Source organism: Molothrus ater, chromosome 7 (assembly GCF_012460135.2).
Source record: "Molothrus ater isolate BHLD 08-10-18 breed brown headed cowbird chromosome 7, BPBGC_Mater_1.1, whole genome shotgun sequence".
Taxonomy (NCBI): Eukaryota; Metazoa; Chordata; class Aves; order Passeriformes; family Icteridae; genus Molothrus; species Molothrus ater.
The window spans coordinates 21,534,854-21,558,096 of NC_050484.2; the positions used below are offsets into that span (position 1 = coordinate 21,534,854).

A 23,243-nucleotide genomic window follows, 5' to 3' on the forward strand; every position below is an offset into this window, starting at 1 on the left:
AGAATTTTTGCTTTCCTAGCAATTAGTATCTCAGTAGTTTTACAGTGGGGGAAAATGAATGTTTACTAACACTTTGTCTAGTTTGTTAATTCCCGCTGTCCTTTCTCAAAAAACACTGTCCAGAACTTAAGACAGATTTGTAAATGTATTTTTATTGTGTTGCAACAATCAAAATATATATGTCTTACTGATTCCCGCCCCCCCCCCCCCCAAAATATTAAATGAAAAGGTACTCAATTTTTTCCCCACATTGTGTTCTTGAATGCTTTGGAATCTGTGAGGACCTTGACATAAAGAAACTGAAGCAAATGCACAATTAGAGACTGAGAGGTGTTATAGTGCTGCACTTACATTGCAAATGAAGTCAGATGTCTCCGTTTAATCAAATAGAGCCTCAACAGTCTCTGTTTTGTATTAGAAACAATAAACAAATATACACAGAAAGTATCACCAACGGTAAATCAGTTATTTAAATACAACCGTATCCAACATAGCAGCTAAACACTGGACAATGTTTGAGGTCATCAGCACATCCACATGCTCTTCTAAATGACGTTTAGGGTCCTGAAATACAAAGGATGCCATGAGAGGGATGACTGAAACACGTCTCTGAAATATTTCATTTACTTCAAGTCTATTTAAGATGTCTGTGAGTTAATGAACACAGGCCAGTAATGCTCCTAAATTTTCCATTCTAGGAAGACCTAGCAAATGACTGAATTCCCACAAACAAAATTTTATTAATTTGTACTAACAGTTAAGTTGAGGATAGGCTTAGGAAGTAAATTTCTATCCAGCATATCAAGAGTAACTGTGGCAGCTGTTGAGTTAGTTTTAAGGACAACACACAACATGTGAATTTTTCTATACATCTCGCTAAGGCCAATATTTTAATCTTAGTTCTGGTATGTTGCAATTTGTTTTCAGATCTTTGCAAATGTGTGTTCTAATCCTGTGAAGATTCAGGCATAATCTAACATAGTCTTTGAATAGTTGCATTGACTGCAAGAAAATGAGTGTATCCATACCCATAGAAACATGAACAATGCCCTGTCAAATGCTCTTAGGAATTGAATGTTAAGTCTGAGCAGTTTTCTGAAAATACATATTTTTACACACTATTACTCAACTGATGTAGGCATTTGTGGGCATCTGCATGCAACAATAAGATTATTTCTGGTTGAAAATCATACCCATGCACTTCTTCAGTTTCATCACTGATATGAAATAATTAATCTCCAAATACTGCAAAAATATCAGGCATACCTCAAAAAGATGTCTAAACTTTATTACAGTATTATTGTAGCAATTCTTGTGTGTAAAGAAATTAAAATATGGAAGACAATAATGCATGGGAATTGTAACTTCTTTAAAGATGGAATTATGTCAAAATGTAATGAACATCTAAATTTATATAGAAGAGTGCTACTGAATCTGTGTATGCTGCCCTTCTTAAATAACTCCTTTTCAAAGTTTAGACCTGTTGTCCAACATTCTTTCGGTTCCTAACAAATTATACACCCAGTAACATAATATCCCTATAGTGTGAGTGGCTGCTTGTTTACAAAGCTTTTAATCTAAGTTGCATAAAAAATTCCACTTGAAAATTACTTCACTGAACCATTTTTTAAATTTAAAAGCAACTTAAACATTTTATCAGGAAAAAAATTCTTTTCCTTTTGAAGAACTGCTCCAAAATAGAGTTTTTTCACGTATGCGTAACAACTAGCGAAGCTCAGGTTCTGTTTGAGATGACATCATAACCCTTAAAATACAAGTCTTCTTACATACTTATATGTATATATTTATGTATGTGTAGGTGTGCATAAACTCCATTGTTCTGAATGCTACAGAAATACATGAGTGACTGAACAATAGTGCAGATGTGTTATGACATTGCTGCTAGAAGCTGACACATAAGAGCAATCCAGAATCTTTTAAATTCTGCTACTGCTACTAGCAATACAATAAGTACTGGTTCTTTAAGGACACACTTGATATTTTAAAAGCTCTTTCTTGTTTTCATTGCCCTTCTTGAACACAAGCTCTTAAAAATTTCCTTTACTCTCCCCTTGCTCAGAAGAGCACATTTCCTCAACCTTCCTCAAATCAAATGTAGAAATAGTTTTTTGTTGAGTCTTCAAGAAGACATTATATCCTAACATTGCAAAGGGATGGAATGAATTGAGTGGGTGTTTTCAGTTTCAGCTGTGGTCCTAAACAGTTTTCCTCAAACACCAATACAAAGGAACCGAGCCTACCTCCCAAGTGTGTCTGAGAGCTAAGCACTGACAGTGTGTTCATGAACTGAAGACAGGGGTGAGCTGGCTCTTTACATGACAATGTACATGATAATGTACAAACACACCACCCTAACCTCTGTTTCCATGATCACCATTTTTAAGTGTCTCACAGTTTGGGTCTCTCTGACACAGACTTGGATATCTTTATGTCTCTTAGTAGAAGTTAAAACAAATGAAGATGGAAAAGGGAAAACTACTAAATTTCAACACTGTTCCTCAGCATGTAATAAAAACACATATAGAACACGGCTTGCAGACATTCTGCCAATTACCTACAGTCAAAGACCTGTTCATTGCATGACCTCCAACAAAAATAAATTTATCATTTGAAGCACTGAGAATATCATACATGTAGAACTAAAATCACCTCCGCACATGTAAAGAATTAGTATTTAGAATGAACGAAGCATATCATTCCACCTCACTCTAATTCATCACACCTCACCTGCTTGCCAACATTTTTTATTGCCAGCTGTTCAGGTGTCATCTTATCTTCTTCTTCAACAGCCTGTGAAAGAAACACAGAAAAGGTCAGTGTTTCAGATTTCATTTACTTTTCTCCCAAGCCACAGATTCTCAAAATACAATTCCGTTCCTTAAAAAAAAAAAAAAGGAAAAAAAATCAAACAGCAACACATTTCAGAAAGTCAAAAGGAAAGGTACTTCAGGTTTTCAGCAGACGTGGTTTTAATTACTGAGTGTTAGTGCAAAAGATCAAGGCAAATACTTATGAATGGTTTTATTGTCACACATTCACCAAAATGTTAGTAAGCAAAAATCTTAAATGAGCAGTATCAATAGTTAAAGATAGTTGAAAGCAGTTAAAATAATAGAACTGAACCCAGCATTTCTATATGGTTTCAACTACTGGAGATTTGATCTCAATTTTTGTACTGTTTAAAGTAATTTATTTTAATATATTTTGATACTGTTATGTTGCCTTCAAGTACAGTGTCTTCATGAAGTTCATCCACTAACTTAACTAGTGAATGTGATACTGAATTTTGGTTGTAAGGACTTCTGAGGAGTTAAAAAAAAAACACTTGTTAAGAAATACTGACATGATTACTACTCACAGAATGTTTGTTGAGATCTAGTATTTGTAAGAAATATTTCTAAGTGTGTCAGTATTAAAACAGTACAAGCAGCTGTGATTCCTCTTACAACACCAATAACAAATTTCTTCTTCACCAATAACAAATATCTAAACAGAACATTGAATTGGGCTCTGGAATGCATTCTAAATACTTATAGCCTATCTACTAGACTGACACAGATAAATAACCTTTACTCTGCCACAGTGATCAAACAATCCTTGACTGAAGGATTGAAAAATTTGACTGCTCATTTTGATCTACAGAAATCTTATATTCTTGTCACTAAGTAAAAACACAACATGATTATGATTACTCACATTTCAAAGCAAAGCATGTAACTCAACACTTCGACAAAAGTTTAGGGCAAAAGTCTGGTGGCAGTGCCTGAGGAGCTAATCTGGCAACTTCCCACAGAAACCATACCTAGCTGATTAGTACAAACTACAGTCATTCTGAACAAAGCTTGTGATAACCAATTTGTTCTGAAATTAGGTAACTAATTTCTTCACTTCGTAAACACAGCTACACTTATACTATCATTATGGGATATGAATACCTTGTTATAATTCTTAGCTAATTCTAACATCTCCTTCACTACTGTTTCATTGAGTTTGCAATGTTCACTGTAGTCCTGAAGTGTCAAACCTTCCATCCAACTCTTCTTATGCAAATTTAGCAGCATCTGCAAAACAAAACCTCTTTAGAGCATTCACCACAAAATACTTTCAGAATACTATGAAGATCTCTTTGACAGCCAACTGATTTATAGTAAGAAGAATATTAAAAAAAATAGATCTTAAAATGTCAGTGTTTAAATAAAGGAAATACAATGATAAACTACTAGAGTACTCTACTACAGTAGAAGATAGATTTGCATACTTTTAAAGGATCGAACTTCTTGAATCCTAAATATGAAAATGAGGCATGAAAACATGGGTCACATTAACTTTGACAGGAATACATAGATTTGTTTTCTGTGATTTGTTACTTTTGCTGCAGGTTAAGAATGCACAATTGCCTTGTAGCAGAGCTAAGATAAAATTGAATACTTTAGCCGCCATATAGTTGAATAGCTGAAGCTTTTGGCCTCTGATGAAGTTGAAAAAGATTTTAATGCTTGGATTAAATTCATAAAGTAGTTACACAGGCTTCACTGATTATCTGATCTGTATGCAAGCAACTGACAGTAAAACAGACTTTGAAAGTGACCAAAGCATGACTTGTGTGTCTTTGCCTCATAAAGAATAAGCAAGCATAAAAAACATAGGATAAAATGTGCAGAGATTTGATGGTGATAAAGGCAGGCACTAATGCATATATTTGAAAGGTTTTACTTGACACTTTCATGTCATCTTGAAAGAGCAAAGGAACAGCTACAATAGCAATTTCTTTATTTTCATGAATAAAGGAAGTGTATTTTGTGGATCTCCTGCACACTTGATGACTATAGGGAGGACCCCTTCAGCAAACAGTTTCAGCTTGCCTTCAATTTGTGAACATTTACTAGACATTTCTGAGAACTGGTAATCCCTGTAATTGCTATCACCTGAATAAAAGTACCTGTTTCATCCTCTGTAGAGCTTCCAAAGCAACCTAGCTTTGGAACATGTGAACTGAGAAGAAAGTTTGTGTCATAATTTGTGTTAGCAAGATCTTAGCTGCTGACAGAAGGAGTCGTAGGCAAACTGCATATGGACAGTTTAGCTAGGCTATCTTGATTTTAAAATTAAGGTTTGGTGTGATGAGCTCCTAATCTAATACATGAAGCATGTACTTTTGTTACTACAGATGGAGATAACAGATCACCACCATCATGAGGGGGGTTTGAGATATGTATGAAGCTGCCTCATGAAAGATGTGAGAGAGAGTTGTTACCTCACAGATTAAAGTCTTTCTAACTTGGTCAAGATTATTCTCCTACTTGCAAAGGTAATAACTCACTTTTATAAAGCCATTGACGAAAATACACACTTGGAACTTCAGACAAGACTGGATTTGGCCAATTGTTGCATTTGACTGGAAACAATAACCCCCTGGAAGCCTCATGGACATTTCCTGAGAGAGCTGGTTATGTTCAATCAGTTACTCATCTCAGTAACAGTGAGGTCTTGGAAGTCTGATAGTGCACTAAAAATGGTTGTGCATTTCACACATTCTTTCCAACTCCTTAATTTGCACACATATTCCTGCACTATTTGAAACTAGTTTTTTTTCTTATTACTTGTAACTCAGAAAGTCTGAATTCTGTAAAAAAACTATTCTGATCATTTCATCATAAGCTTTGATATCAATTTATAACCCTAACAAGGCCATGAAAATGCACAGACATATCAGAGAACATATACAGAGGATAGAATCTGGCTTTTCAAGAATTAACTTCTGTAGATGATACATAAGCTTTGTTCCTTCCTTTTTGTTTTCCTGGTTGAGACTCTCAAGCTAGATTTTGCATGTAACCTGAAGACATTTGATGCAAAAGTAGCAAAAAATGTTTGTTGCCAGTAACTCCAAAATATTTCTTCTTGTAAATGCAGGACATCACTACTTCCTGATATTCAGTGACGTCTTGGGGAGTTGCAATCATACCAACTGGAAGTACCTTCTGTCAAAGTGATCACAGCAAGGAAAAACCCAACATCCCTTGGTTATATATTCCATTTTGGAAAACACAGTTAAAAATTCTCCTAGCTTCAGGAATTCCAGCCTGTGAAAACTGAAGGCAGCTAGTATGTCTTTCAGCTTCATCACTGAAAACTTGAAACTTTGCACAAACTTAGGTACAGAGAACAGAATGACAACTTTCAATGAGGTGGACAAAAATGTTGTCAAACTATTAATATGGTCATTAGAATGTGGTTTTAGAAAGTTTTATCACAATGACTGTTCATTCAAGTGCTTTCTGGAAGAGAAGCCACCTATTCCGGGAGAGTTTAAACAATTTCTGAAAGTAACAGCCATTGAAATCAGAATATTGCCACAACAGTTTGTATAATGCTTGTGGTACTCTGAATTAAAGCTGAAACAATTACCTTCTGTTCTAGTTCATTCTTCCTGTAGTTGATGGTGATGGAATAGTAATGTCTGTTTAGTCCATGGATTAGTGCCTGCAAAATTTAGGGGAGAAATTGAATTAAAATCACCCACCGCTGAAATTAAGAAATATCAGAAGGAGAAAGCTCATTTCAATATAAACACCTTAAAAGATGACTCAAATAAAGGGAAAAACACCAAGAAAAAAAATGCAGAAATTACCAGGAGATATGAAGTAAATATACCTGGTTCTATTTCTCTTTTTGTGTTCATTAACTGACAGTTATGTTTTCTATTTCTAAACCACAGATATTTTTTTTCACACAGTAGCAACTATAATAAGAAAAAATGGTAACTGCCTTCAAACATTTGACCGATACATATGCACAAACATATTTCTCTCAAATCCTTCCTCTCTCAATAAATGTGGTTATCACTCCTATTAAAATATTCTGTTACTAACAAAAGACTATTTGCTATCTATTTATTTATAACCACTGTCAACATCCCCAAGTTAATTCTCCAGGGTACAACATGAAGAGGGATTAACTGAAGCAAGCAAAAACCTCAGTTAGACAATGTGTATCAAATTAACCTTGGATACTGACACTAATTTTATTTTTTAACTGTAAATGAAGGAAAAAACTCCCACCTTTTTCACTACAAGTATGCCCTCTGCAAATACAATCTGATCAACTGAGATCAGTTTTAGTGGTAGCTGTATGCATGTATTTTCTGTTTTGCTCACTTGCATTAGACATTTCCTTTTACATTTATGACTTAAGGGTGAATTGTATTAATATTTGGGGAGGTAAAATTCTATGATCAATCCTCATCACAACTAATAGGGTCTATTTTCAAATAGAATTTCACATATGAAGTTTACATTTATGAACAAGATAGAATAAATCATACATAAATATGCTGAATTAGTGATAAATCTTCTGTTTCAAGCATTCCATCTATTTAAATTTAATATATATTTACAGCTACACAAAATGAATGTGTATTTGCATCCTGTGCAACTTAATATTTCAGCATTACAGAATTATCTCTATGAAAGCTGAAAATGTTTTCATACATACATTTTAAATAGAATTCTATTGCAAACACATATACAAGGATAAAAAATTACTTGAAAAGTTACGAGAATTAGCACTTACATAAAACCATTACTTGTGCAACTTATTTTAATTAAGCTTGTAAAACACAGATTTTATTATCAATAACAGAATTTATAGTTTAAACTGTTAACTGTAAGTAATTTCCACTGCCATTTTCCTATCCCACTCAAAATTACTGCATATGAGGTTTTGGTGTTTGTGTATAAACTCATGTGTAGATATTTAGGAAGTTTCCTCAAGTTCTTAAAGTTTGACAAACAGATTTGACTTCTCCCACTATCCTCTCCCTTCCTCCCCCCTTCCAGAAACTACCCTTTAAAAGAGTGGGCAAATGTAAAAGGTAAACAACTGTAAAAAAGGCTGTTGATAAGGGAACTCAAGAAAAAAACGTACAAAAAGGGAGTGAACCAAGGGCATGTACTACTCTATTATTCTTCTTCCTGAGATTTTAAGTAAGGTCTTCTAAGTAATTCCTGCTTCTAGCCCAGCTGAAATCAGTATTTAGTTTTCTTCTGTCCTCAACTGGGTCAGAATTTTATTCAAGGCTTAAAATAAAAATAAAACAACACTGCAAGAGCTCTTGCAGCTTTAGAAATAGAGTACCATTTAAAATTATGATTTTTATCATAACAGTGACATTTGCAACAGCTCATTGCCAGCTTGCAAAAAATCAACACAAACAAAAACTATCCATTTTAATAACAGAAACCCAAAATCCCATGGCCAAAATATGCCACGCTGTAGTGACAGTGATCTTAAAATAATGAAGCTGAACAATACTGTAGGGGTTTCCAAGGGAAAGCATTACACATGGTCTAGAAAAGCCCAGTTAGAAAAGCCCTGAAACATGCAAGCATGGGCTTGTCTACATCCAATCAAGAGTATTAGCTGCATATTTCATACTCATTATTGTCTGCAGTTTTGACCAATTCAAAAATCAAAAGTAAAACACAGCCTGAAGCAGACACTATTTAATTTTAAGATGCCTTTTTGCTAGCATTTTTATTAACAGCAAAGAGTTTCAACGTAGTAGTAAAAAAAAAACCCAACTTATCTTTCACCAGATAAGCGTATGGTGGTCTAGGACCTCTCAAAGAATGACTCTCCCAGAGCACAAATTCAGCCATTATTTCAGTTCTGCTCTGACTAGTGGACGGTCTTTTTTCTTGGATGTTTACCTAGCAAGATATTACTTCTATTGTTCAAGTAATGGAAACAAAAGCAGGAACTGGGCTCCATGGTTTAAGGACACATGCCTTTAGAACCCATAGTAAGGGGGAAGAGTTTTTAAAGGAAAAACAGTGAGGAAGAAGAATGACAGGGATAAAAGCATTAATCACTCCAGAGGATACTTATTTCAGGATAGAAGCTATTTCTGAAAATCAAGGCTTGCTTCAGTGAAGACCAAAACTTCTGGTTTTTTAGCGAAAGTCAACTTCAGAAATCAAATTCTGAATATTTAAGTTTCACAAATGAGTATTCAAAAGAAACATTACAGCAGAAGCCAATCAAGCATCTATTTTATCCATTGAATATCCTCCTCCACCATTTTTTCAGCAAATGACTGCATTACATAAAAATCGAGGATTAATTATTTAAGACACAAGGTTTAATCTAGATTACATAATGAGTAAGAACCTCTAGAAACTTACAGTAAAAAGAAAAGAGAGAACTTTTTCCATAATTTATTTGTGAGTAACTTAACTTGAAGAAAGATGAGATGTTGATAAGCAGCAGTTTTTCAGCAGGACTGAAAACAGCACTTGTCTTGCATCACATGTTATGTCATCTATTGTCACTTTTTAAAGTTTGCATTTCCATAATTTATACTTCAGTCTTTGCTGTACACATTAAATACATGCATTCACCCTTGGGTAGCTAATTTAGGGCTCAATTTTAAACCCCTCACATACACATGTCCATTGATGAATCACATCAATTATAAATGCATGTGGAAAAATGCAACAGGGAGAACAATAAATAATTTGTAACCTACTGTTTTAAGTACCTTTCCCAAAAATTGATAAATAAATCTTGCAATTTACAGGACTAGCAGCACTAGGTTTACCTGGATAGATGGCTTGTTTAGGTGACCCAGATTTGAAGTTGTTTGTCGTGGTTCATGTCCTAAGACCATCATATTAGCATTGATCAATCTGAAGGCATCAATAACAACCTGTAAAAACAAGATGTCAAGTCAATTCTTTTTAGAAAATGCAACTAATAGAGCCAAGCAACAGTGGACAAGGCACAATCAACTCTCATCTGTTTTTGGCCTTTATCCAGAAAATCATTTAATTATAATATTAATAAAAAAGAACCTCCTGCTGGCTATGTGATCAGCACACTACACTGCCTTGTATTGTAAGGTGACACCAATTATTACCTTTTCCATGGAACTGTAAGCTTTATATACATTATATCACCATATAATATTGAATTTTATGTGCACTTACTCTAAGCCTCAAAACTATGCATATGTTTGTCACCTAAATCTTATCCAATCAAAATGAATGACAGAGAGAGACTAAAACTGAAAGTGAGCACAAGCTAAGGGACCAAGTCTAAAGCCCAGTCCTGTCACATCAATTATACTACCACAATACTTGAAATGACAACAAAATTATAGCCAGCAAGGAACTTGCCCCATGTATTCCCTTCTAGTCAGATGCTTTTTGCTTCTTGTGACTACGAAAGGGTCTATAAACTGTCTGATGGATTAAAAAGTCCTTGTCAGTGTCATGCTCAGGAGTAAAAAATAGAGTAAAAGAAAACCAAGGTCATTTATGATTTAAAGGTACACGGTAGGCAGTATTCAGTGCTATTTGATTGCAAATAATGTAAACCCATCACTGATTCTTACTCTGTCCTGTGCTATATTTGTCTATAAAAATTTTTGCAAAGAGAAATTCATGGTCCCATGCAATAAAACCCTCACTCCTGTCCAAAACCTATAGGAGCTGAGACAGACCTAAGAACCTACCAACAATACAATCAAACCCACTCTTACTGTGTGCTGACCAGCACAGGTTTGTAACTGCAAGAATAATTCTTGTTTAGGTTCCAGTCTTTTAACTGGACCAGTGCAGGTACAGCCTTGCACATCCACTAAAACAGTACCAGGCAGACTTTGCAGGCATCTTGTCTGCATATCTTTGGAGAGTTATTAACTTAAATCTCCTTTTAACAGCTTTTCTATAATAATTTTTATTCTTTTCTTCTCTGTGAGTTGGACAACAGAAGCATTTACATGGCTGGTTTGATATTTTGAGGAATTAGATTTGAACCTCGTTTATGCTGAACAAACAAGAAATCAACCACTGTCACTGAAATCTGCAGAGAAAGTGATACAGTCTCCCACCTTGTTCCAGCATTTTCCTCTCCATTTACACAAATACTAATAACTAAATAATGTGTAGTTTTTAGGATTAGAAGAAAAAACACTGAGGTCCTTCATGTGGAAATGAAATTAATTGGCAAGTATTTATAACAACAACAACAAAAAAATCAGGTGTAAACAGAAAAAACCCACAAACTTATCACCAGTTGTGATTTACTTTTGAGACCCAAGTGAGACAGTGGTGTTGACTGAGTGCCACTAAGGGCTATTGCTTGGTCTCTCAGCTGCTGGCCAGATCCACCTGCATATGCCATGTTTTCAAACTGCTTGCAGAAATCCTTCCAAAAAAGATCTTCTTTATTAACAATGTTCAGTTGTGACCAAATTAAAGTGAGTTACCAGTGATTTTTTTTTCTTGACAAAAAAACCGCACAATTCAGATTTAGAATGCAGCAGAAGTACGCTATCTGATGCCAATGCTACAGAAAAAGGAATTACATTTAGAATAATTCTCAAAAATATTTAAAACAATTATTATGTATCTATACATTACTTCTCATAACATAAGAAGTAATTGGGTTGTTTCATTTTTTACAATTTTTCTCTATCTTAGAACACTTGTGACAAGCTTTTGTATGTATCTTTGTATTCCTTTTTAACCAGATGCTCTAATTTTTCAACATCTGGAAATGTCCAACCATAACAAACAGGCAGTATAAATTAAAAAGTCAAGCAAAGCAAGGCAAAAAAAAAAAAAAACAAAAAAAAAAACCACCAAAAAAGCACACCAGCAGTTCTCCAGAGACTAGCTAGATAATGGAAAAAAACCTAAGCAAGCAAAAATTTACCCTGAGGAGCAAGAAACATGAACTTGGAAGTATACCAGAATGACAAGGAGTTGCTTTATAGCTTACTAACAGCCCTGCTTCTAGACCTGAATTTAACTGAGAACTTTACTAGACAATGTTGAGCTTATCCAGAAAGAATGGCGTTGTCCAGCATAGATTTGTTTTGGGGCTTGAGCCACGTAAAATAAAAATATTAGTAAACCTTTTTTACAAGAAAATTCAACATTTTGGTTAGAGTTTTCAGATTAGTTAAATTTCACATTAAAATATAAGAACAAGTTCCTGAATTAGTTATGAGTGATACTGAATATTGCTCAAACATCTTAATTCTGACTAATTCTTAACTAACTCTCATTGTGTTTTGGTACAAGCAGCATGGGAATACACTGCACTCTCTATTTCTCTTCCTGAAGGAATGACATGCAAGTATTTCCTAAGTAGAACAAATATAAATCTAACAGAAAGCAGTATGAAAATCACAAATACCAAATATTATGCTTTTAAAAGGGATAAAATTGCAATTCTTACAATCTCAGAGGGGTACAAAAAGTAGATTTGCAAATGCTATTTTTCATCTTAGTTGCACTCTGATGACCAATAGTAACTAAATACTTTAACTACACTAAGATTAAAGGAATTTGCTGCTATCACTATAGCAACCATCTTAAAGAAACTAACATGCTCAGCAACCTGGAGGCTAAATTTAGACCTAATACATAATAAAAACATAAATACCACAATAAATTCTACATATTCACTTCTATGAAATGTAGTTGCTTTTTTCACAGTGAGCATAAATCAGTCCTGCCTTTAGAGGATTACATAAAAATAAATAGACTCATTAATGTCCAGTGTACTAATGAGCAATGGGTGAAGTAGGTGTTAATTATGCCACAGTAAGATCCAAGAAAAAAGCCCCAGTGAGCACTTGGAGGTGTGTACAAGTTAAAGTCTCCTCTCTATGTTTGTGTATTTCGAAGTACAGAATGATGCAGACTGATGACAGAAACATGGTCACCCCCTATTCTATGATGGAAACTTTAGACACAGTATTTTGAACAAAGAACTTCTAGGGATTAATTAATCCCAGCACGAATCACCACTCCGTTGCTTAGATTTTTGTTGTAAAATGTCAGTATTTCCCAACCGAAAAATTTAAGCTTTCATTGTACTTAAATTACCTATATAATACAGCATGTATTCTTCTAGTAAAAATTTGTTTCCAAGCTTCATGCTAAATTCCTTTCCTAAAAAGGCATTAAAAAGTTAACCAGAAGTCTATGTTATTGGGATGCTTTCCAGAAATTTGAAGGTAATTTTTTTTAAATGCACTTCCATAGTGCAACTCTTTCACCACTCTGACCATTTAATTTTTCCTTGTGTAAGTGTCTCCAGACTTTTCAGAGGTCATTTCAACAGCAGACAGCTTATAACAAAACCATTAGCAGTTTGGCTAGCTTAAGGAAACCTCTTACTTTCCTTTTTTGTTTATTATCACTGCATGAATCTGCAGCATATGAGAGTTTATAATTTCTCAGGCTTGTTAAATTCATGTTAAAGGTCTGTTTTCTTGTTGAATAAATTTTGTTCATATAATGCTGCCTATTTCATATACTGAGTCTTTAATAGCACCTTTGGTCTATGCGCAACTCACAGATCAAAACAGAGGACTAAAATAGGGGTTGATGATGCTATTTACATGTGTGATTCCTGCTGTCTTCTTGTTAGTAGCTTTAATATAATAGAAGACCTTGTCTGTTTTGTAATTAACACATCTTTACTGGAGAGATATTTGGAAGTGATTGCTGTGAATATACTGGTTAGTAAAATAAACACAATCACACACCACTTTCTGTTATCAGACAAATTTGTGAATTGTACACATTATACTCCAGATCAACAAACTGTGATATAACAGCCAAGTAGAAGACACATTTATATAACCCTTTATTTTTCTGAAAATATGTATTCAATCTGACCTTGCAAATATAATTAGCTTGTGGGATGTGTGGATTTCAGTACCATGGATGCTTTACTAATTGCAGTTCTTGGAAATAGATACTAAATATTTGGAAGCTGCCAATACAAAATAAAAACTGCATCTTTTTGTACATCTGTCTTAGCTTCAAAATGCATAATAATCTAAAAAACAATAACTATACAGCATTTTTTTTTAGCATTTGCCTGGGGTCAACAGCCCACACTAGAGTCCATAGAATCTATTTTTAGGAAGAAAATATACAATTATGTCCTGTGTAAATTTCAGGACAGCTATAATTAATATGATTAAAATTTACTCACAACATAAAATGAGCACTGGACACCTCAATTGCTAGCTAGACAAAAATCTGGCCTCTTAGAGTCTCCACAGTTATTAAAAATAATGGCTTGATGAAAATTTAGGGTATTTAATGGCCAGATTTTTTTACCTTCTCCTGCAAGTGTGAATGCTGTCACTCTTTAGTTTCTTACTATCAGATACTGATCATACTTGAATATTATCAGTTACTCTAAAACAGTTGTCATAACTTTGTGGGGCATTTAAAAAAAAAGATTAATTCAAGAGTACTTTACACACTTGACTCTGAAACCCCTCCAATATTAAATATCCAAACAATAGTGAATAAAATAGCTTTGTTTTTCAAGTCCCACTATATTTTAGTGGTAAACTTCAGTTAGGCATAAGTCAGCCTTTATTGTTTAAATTAAAAAAAAAAAATCTAACATCAATATTTTTCCAGTGAAGAATCTATGGCATATGGTGACTATCTTTAAAAATGCATTGTATCCTTGGAATTCAAATAGTGATGTATTGTTTATGCCATATGTTTATGAACAAACATACCAGTCCTTAAAGACAACTGCAAAGGATATAGTGTGGTTCTGCCAGGTGTGGAAAAAGAAGTAATGTCCCATCTAAAACCTCTTTTATCACCTGCAACTGACCTGTTATCAACTGCTTAGTTTGTTTCTAGATTCTTTAAAAATGAAATGGAACATGTGACCAGAGAAGTGCAGCTCAGGTTTATGACCATTTCGTTATTTATGCTGCCATGCACTGTTAGACAGCTACAAGTGAAGAACATCTTCTGTCCCCTGCAAGCCCACAACATAAAAAATTCAAAGAAATCGTACTTTTTATGCCATTTCCAATGAAAAGCACTAAGAACTGAAACTGACTCATGCCAAATGCATATCACTGAATTGCTGTGATTGTGAGTTTGAAGTTTGCAACATGGAAATTATTTATAAAATATCAATTTTAGCTCTGGAAAACATATTCCTAGGAGTATGTGCATTTTCCTTCTCTATCCTTGGAGAATTATTTACTTGTGGTCAAATCTGCAGTACAACTTCAATATCCATACTGGAAGGGGAAGAGAACTACAGCATAATACATTTATCTTGACAAGTGAGGGCATGCATCCATAACTCCCATGTAGCTGAGCCACAAGTTTTAAAGCTATATGCTTTAATGAAGATAAATGGACTATTCTACATCCACCACAGCAAAAGGAAATTAAACATTTAATACTTTTCAATTAAGTCTTAAAACTTTCTGTTTTAGGGAAGGGCATGAACTCAAGTAACCTATGTAAATGGTTTAATAGGTAAACGTACATGACTTAATTAAATCAGAAGTCCAAAGGACATTACAGAACAAATTTTGGAACACTAGGATTGATACTAACAATTTCAGCACTCCATTAAAAAAACAGGAGGTAAAATATGCAAAATATGTGAATCTGGATATGTATCACCACTCTAGAAAATGTAAGAAAACAGTGGTGCACTGGCAGTAATAACACTATGTAGTTTATGCCTAGGTTTCTACAGCCTGAACTGAAAATGCCAAGTGGCCCACACTGTGATGCAGACACAATTCATCTCCCACAAATATGATTCTCCAAGCAAAGGAACATCAATCTTTACTGAATCAAGAGTGATCAAATCCAGCACAAACATACAACTTCCTTACTCTCCAAACCAGGCTCCTATGGAAACTCAGTTCTTGCCTAGATCAAACCACAATGTTTCTGTCCAGTCAATGGCAAGAAATCGCACATTACTGAGAGTACCTAAATGTACTACACACTGTGCATAATGTCCAGAAAGGTACTCTTGATACGTCAATCAAAATTACATACTGCACAGTTAGGTTATCCATTTTAGAATTCTTCCATTTACAATAGGAAAGTATTAGCAAATCCAGTTCTAACAATGGAAGTTGTTCCAGGTATAAAAGATTCTGACAAAATTGTAGGCATCACGTTTTAAAATACATTTTCCTCTACATGCTATCTGCATAATGATTCACAATAAATAGACACGTCTCCAAAGCAGTGACAATACAGTCAATTCACTGTTTTGTTAAGTTGCTTTTAATTACTAATTTCAACTGTGTTACTTATTTTTAACTGTACCCTGAAGACCGTTGAATTCATTTGTGTCTAGGGAAGAATAAGTCAAACTAAAGATCAAAACAAGTGCATGAAGTGGGAAGGAGGAGTTAGGTATATTAAAAAAGTCATGTTAGGTGGCTCCAATCTGCTTACACTTCTCACAAACTTTATTCTTAATGAGATATTTTAAATTTCAGGCATTACACTAGAGCCTCCACACATCTTGTTTCAAGGATTGCTCTTTTTCTGCCTTCTTAAAAAACAAAGCCTCTTTAAATCCTGTGGTTAATTCAAACAAAGAAAGGAAAAAGACAAGTTCAAAGGAAAAAGAACAGCACTTTGATAAAAGAGTGGAGTTTTAAAACCATGCAATATTTCAAAAAACTGGTGTAAAACATGCTCAGCTGAAGAAAATCTTGTAGCTAGATGGTAATTCCAATATTCAGGAAATTAATTGTTAAATTGCTGTCTACTACTGGTTTCAGTATTTTAGACTAACAAGTAATTACCAAATTATGAAACCATTCACACACACATTTGTCTTGATAAACTAGGAAGATCTGCAGCACAAAAACAGAAGTCACCCATCTGAAACAGTGTAATACACAGGAAATTTAATCTAAACTGGAACATAAAAGTAGCAAGAGATCAAAACTACTTGGAAATCACTATTTTTATGGTCAGCATGCAGCAGAACGACCATCTATTACTCTGAAGAGAAAAAAACCTGAAACCAGCTATTAACAGCCCTGTAATGCTCATATACATCACTAATTATGCACAGGTTGTCACTTAGATTTACAAGTACCAATGGACAAAAAAGGGGAGAGAGGTTGCTGCAATAAGTCCTCCAGCTCTCCTCAGGGTTTTCATTTGTATAAGGAGGATAAAAGAAGCTTGTATCTTTCTCTCTCTCCAGCATGATAAGAGTAACTTTTTTCATACTTCAAAAATTACTAAAATAACAAATTATAAAGTTCAGCACCTTTTTTACTCCTTTTTGAATAAAATTCCAGAGATCTTATAAGCTGAACAAAAGAAAGCAGTTTTTAACTACCAATAAAAAGAAACCGCATGCACAAAATGGTTTCAGAGCACAGCCCACATTCTGTCTCTTTGAAGTAAAAAACCTTCCAGCTCCTGAAGAGGTTGCTTGGACCACAGGACAAGGTTCTTCAATGATGAATGTGGCAAGAGACAGTAGTAATAAACTGAAAAGAGCAGCTGCTGACCATATGCATACAAAGGGAAAAAACAAACTGCAAGAAAAATAAAATATTGGAACAGGAATTGGCATGAGGCTGTTGAATCTCAAGACCCAAGTGGACAAAACACTAAGTGACCTGATCTGAACTCAACGTTGAAACTGTGCTCACCACAAAGTTGGGCAAAATGATCTATAGAGATCAAGTAGAATTACTTTGATTTACCTAAATGTACATATTTATTTTCTTTTACCATCTGAATGAGTTTAAGATAAGGATAAAGTACCACAGCAAAATCCTCTTATTAATGTGGCTGGATCTGGTTTTAAGCACAAGATTAAGATGCATAGCAGATTTGTTTCTATCTGTCTGAGGTGACTGAAACAGAATTTATAAAAAAGTTATTGCAAAGACAACTATTTTCCTCAGCAAACAATTAAAAAAAGAATTTTGCCATAAACCAACAGATCTTCCAGACAGTGCCTTGCTAGAAAAAAAATATGGTTTAACAGAAATGAAAGTTTGCTGTATGAGTAGGAGATTTTGCTACCAACCCTGCTAAACACCACAACTGCCAACAAGTTTCTCAGATGTACAAAATGGACTTCTGACAATTTTGGATATTTTATCGATCCTTATGCAAGCAATTATTAATCAAGGGAAACCAATTAACTCTCTCAGAAGAACAAAACATTTTAAATGGTGACTTTGTTATAATAAAGACCCAAAGTTTAAAACACGTCAAAAAAGAAAACACCACCCTTTTATTTTTTTAATATTAATTTAACAATACAGTGAGTGCAATGCCGTAAGTTAATGCTTTTGGAGTTAAAGCTACCATGTTACAGTGGGTTTAGTATAGTTATATTTTCCTTAAGAGGTGATGAACAGCTGCTAAGTTGAGGTCCAAAAAACCACATTTATTTTTAACATTTGGCAAAGGTTTATGGTTCTCTGTACAGACATTTCAAAGTGTATGTTGGAAATAAATATGAAATGTCAATATTTAGCTTTATTCCAGATCTTTAATGAAATTACTGCTTCTGTGAAATATGTATTACTTCTAAATATGTATTACAGCTTCCATTGCACAGACTGGAAAACTGTAGGGGATAAAAGAAAAGTTTATTAATAAGTATAAAATGAAACAACAGCTAGCCAGCTTGCCCCAATGGCCATATTTCAGCATGCTTACTTTGACTTCATTCAAAGAAATCAAGCTAAAAAAAAAAAGTCAGAACAATGCTTTTCCTTTCTGGGTTCTGAGAACACTGACCTTCAGTTAAAATTCACTGCACTGTTGCAAGTTTATTTTACAGACAACTAGAGCACTATTAGCCTAAATATTGAAAAATATGGTACACAGACATGAAAAAAACCTAATTTGTATGCTAGAATATGTATGTAAAGTAATTTGGAATTACTTGTCCTTCATGTGTCCTACTATATTTATGCAAAAATAACCCAGACCTAAAATGGTCATTAAAGCAGTTGGCATTTAATCCACAGATCTATATGAGGGGGTTTATTTTTATATAAGGATTTTATATGACTTTTTATTTTTGCTCATTGGCTTTAAGATATAAAATGACTGGTTTGTTTTTTTTTTAACTGATGAGAATTACAGGTATATTTATTTTTAAACTGCAATCATACATCCCTGTGCTACGCAGAAAATGTGTATGGAGACAAGGTAGTTAACAAAGAAGTTAACAAGTTTTCCTTTTCTATAGTAACAGGGCAAACTGCTTTTTAATGTTTTAGCTAGTCAGGGTGAACCTGAGATTCCTCATCAGAATTCACTGCAACTTCCTGACACATGAAAATAACCTCTGCCCCAGTTATTCTTCACTAGCACAAGCCATGACTGCTTCACTGACCATAAACTATGGCAATTTATATGGGCATGGACCTGCCCTGAGGCAGCTTTAAAATTAGCTAATGTGCTATTTTGGGCTTTGCTTTTAAATACATCTAATCTCAGACAAAACATGCCATATTAAAATCTTCTATGCCACATGTTCACTATATTTTTTTGCCAGACAGTCCTGCTAGTATAAGGTATAATGAGTAATGATCTCGGACTCACGTAGCTAAAGCTCACCAGTATAATGGTTACTACACCAGCAAAATTACCTCTGCAAGTGGCTCTTCATGCTGGCAAATGCAGATACTTTCCTGAAATAGGCTGAGCTCAGGCTCTGTAACACACAAAGAGGCTCTGGGTGCCATGATAAGTTACCCAGGCACATGAAGCACTGGAACCTCACCTGAGAAACCCCCCTTGAACAATAACATATCTGCTCTTCTCTCAGTTCATTGACAATCCAAACACTTTTTAGTGTAAGTGATCTTGCCAACCAGGATCACAAAACTCGAACACATTCCACATCTTCCAAACCAAGAAGTTAATTACAAGTGGTATTCATAATTTAGGAGATTCTTTTTATTTCTAAGCTTTAAAGGATGCACTTGCCAGAAACATGACAGATGTAAATTTTTTTTAACATGAAACCTGAGAACGTAATTTAATCTGACTGTAGCAGCTAAAAATGTGTATGAAAAACAAACATTACAAGACTTCCAGTAATCTCAAGTACTGGCAGCAATGCCATAAGAGCAGCTGTAACTGAGAAATGCTTAGATGGACAAAAATTTATTCACATTCAAAATAAATATGCCAAAGATTACTTTATTGAAGATCTCAAAGATCTCAAATCTAGACATCTATGTCAAACAACAGTGGCAATAAAATTATTATAAAAAGAAGCACTTAGTGAGCAAGTGTGCAGTGTGACTTATTAGAAGGCTTTTCCTCCTAATGGATTTAATAGCTAGTGAGGTCTAAATTAATTACTAGTAATAGTCTTGACATTATTTTTCGTCAAAACAAAAAGAATCCTATTTCAACATTTCTATTGGAGTGGGAAAATAAAAGTTCTAGGAAAAATAAGTTAGGAATAATTAAGTGTTCTACTGCATCTTATCCCCCCCGCCCCCCAGACTACCTGTATTTTCTTCTACTCTTTAAGCAATTTAAAAAGGAACAACATTTCCACAGATGTCTAATATCTTCCAAACAACCAGAAGCTAACAATTTTTCAATTGCCCGTTACATAAAGGTATTTGCTATAAAATTCAGAATTAAAAAAAATAAACAAAACAACCGAAACAGCAACTGTAGCTTCAGAACATTCTGCTATGAAATTAAGTGAACTCATAGTGTTTGGTATCTTAGATAAGATGTGCCTCACAGGAAATATGATAGTACAGTTTTATAGAAGATGAACACTTTTGAAATATTTATAAATTTACATGAATATCATCCATATATACCATGACGCATTTCAATAATTATTCTACAGTACAATGGGAGTGCATGCTCAAACAAAACACCTCAGCAGTATTTTAAAGCAGTAAACCACCTAGCCAATTTCTGTACGTTCTGTAGTTTTTCTAATCCACTCTCCCTGTGGTTGAGCAAAATCGAATTGCCTCTCACATTTGCAGACAGCTCTGTGAAGGTGATAATAGAGCTGCTCCCTGCTGTCATGAGGCAGGAAATAGGAAAATGGCATATGGGGCTAGAAAGAAATAAAAAGAGAACTAAACAAGAACAAAAGAGATTTCAACAAAGGACAACTATAACCCAATATGCTTTGCAAGTTAAAATCTCTTTTCATAATAATTTAATGTACTTAATCATTTATCTGCATGCTTCCTAAAAATTCAAATGCTTGATATCAACTTCTCTGTAAAGTTTTATTGCCCAAAACATTTGGAATAGAAGTTTTAATAAAAATCGTCATATGCAATGCCTGGAAATCAATGCATTCTTAGTACCCATGTTAAGGGGCTGAACTTATTCCAATCTGTTAGTAATTGATCTCAGAATCTGTAGCTAAAATTTAATATATAAAACAGTGTATACTTGGATTATTAGTTGTAAACCTGTTGAGTGACACCTGAATAGCAAAATATTAAGAGAGGATTATGATTGTTTATGTGTACTGACAATATCAAAGACTTCCAGCCTGTTTAAAGACTACTTATCTAAGCTGCAGAACAAACTGGAAGTGATCTTTTAATTTACAATGAAATTTTGGTTTTAATTTTTTTTTTTTGATACGCTATGGGCCTCCAAAAATCAAGTACTTACATTTATTTACAGTGCTTCTGTATTAAATCTTACTGAAATACCTTAAAAATAAAAAGCAAGCCTACTATACCTTTCCTTTTACACTCTGAATGGGATCCACCACCACAGCAACAGCTCTTTCTGATAAGGCTTCAAAGCTCTGCTGAGTATTGATATCTACACCAGACAACCAACAGCCAAAGCCAGGATGACTATGATACCAACCAACTACCATCTCAGGTCTGAAACAAAGAGGACATTGAGATTTTTAAAAACATAAACACTTATCACAAGAAGAAACAGGAACATATCAGGGCATAAATTGTGATGAGCTGTGAAAAAAACACCATTAGTAATATTTAAATTACTCACCATAGTATGGTGAAAACATGGACATGAATAAATGAGACAAAAGAGGGCTATCATTAAGGGATACACATTAGCAGTGGTAGATCATGCTTTCAGTTTTTCACCCTGTTACCACACCTTCCCTGAACCAGTTTTTACCCTTTCAGCACTTGAGTAAATATCTACTCTTTAACTCCTTGGCATCGAAGGTTGAATTTTCACGGCAGAAAGTCCATTTCAGACATGGACAACGGGAACCAACGGTGGGAAAGGATTAAATATCAATTAAACCAGCAGTAGAACTAGGAACTCAGTCAAAAAGCAATTTGCACTGTTCTGTTCAGCTGCTGAGCCTTTTGCTAACATTAATTTTGAAGTTTTTCCCACAGTAAAAGAATTTGAGCAAGCAGACGACAACTGTTGAGAGGTAGGAGTGAAATAAAAATTTGTTTAAATACTAGGATCTTTGCAAAATTATTTTCCGTTTCTTTTCACTAAAATTGTTCATGAGTAAGCTATAACTTCAAAAATTTTTAAAATTTTATTTGAAGGGTTAAATCAAAAAATCAATCTTTTAAGCAGGTGCTGTGTAGTGATCGCCAATGCTAAACTGAGCAGCATTCTAATCTTTCTGGGTGATAATCAAAGCTGTAGATTTAACAGGAGTGACAATCTCCTGACAATTGAAATGCATGAGGGAGACTGAATTACATGCTATGCTACTCACCTAATTTTTGGGACAATTACTTATTTTTAAACATTATCAATAGCCCTTAGATCACAAGTTTTGCAGAAAGCCAGCCGTTTCTTCTGAAAACCGTGCAGGGAGTACTTGTGACTGTCAGCCCTCTTTACAGTGCCTTACCTTCCCGTCTGTTTCAGCATATCCAACATTTTTGCTTGAAATACAGGATCAACTGCCTCCACACTGACACCCTGATTTAAAAAACAGACAAAAATCATAGTAGCTGTACGTGAAGCAATATTATTAAAAGACAGACAGAAGCAATATTATTAAAAGACATAGTAGCTGTACATGACGCAATATTATCTTGTAACTTGTAACTTTACACAAACAAAAATATTCATAAGCATCTGTTTAAAAAAATAACGAAATACTTTAGTACTACATGACAGAACACCCTTAAACACAAAATATAATTTTTAGAAATGTATTTCAATGTGATTTTTTAAATCCTGAAAGATTATTTTGAATTGCTATTTAAGTAATCTTCACTATGAGTAAACATGATTAAATAGGCATAGGAAATCACTTTTTTGTCCTCTGTTTGGTCTGCAAACAGTGGCCTGTTGTTTGTCCCAAGTTCAGCTCTACACGTTTTATTCAAGATAAATATAATATATTTACTTTTTGCAGATTTTTATATTATGCACATGAATAAAGTC

At 34.2% G+C, this 23,243-nt stretch overlaps 1 protein-coding gene across 2 annotated transcripts in view; it reads right to left on the minus strand.

The window, feature by feature from the left end:
- Positions 1 to 359: 359 nt before the first annotated feature.
- Positions 360 to 23,243, minus strand: part of PSMD14 (proteasome 26S subunit, non-ATPase 14) — a 46,315-nt gene continuing 23,431 nt past the window's right edge. For both annotated transcript variants that reach the window (XM_036386779.2, XM_036386780.2), the window contains 7 exons: positions 22,702 to 22,772; positions 21,580 to 21,730; positions 9,623 to 9,730; positions 6,430 to 6,504; positions 3,957 to 4,082; positions 2,749 to 2,811; positions 360 to 564 (listed from right to left, as the gene is read on the minus strand). In XM_036386779.2, the coding sequence (XP_036242672.1) occupies positions 466 to 564; positions 2,749 to 2,811; positions 3,957 to 4,082; positions 6,430 to 6,504; positions 9,623 to 9,730; positions 21,580 to 21,730; positions 22,702 to 22,772 (693 nt within the window). In that variant the 3' untranslated portion in view covers positions 360 to 465. The remainder of the gene's footprint in view (positions 565 to 2,748; positions 2,812 to 3,956; positions 4,083 to 6,429; positions 6,505 to 9,622; positions 9,731 to 21,579; positions 21,731 to 22,701; positions 22,773 to 23,243) is intronic.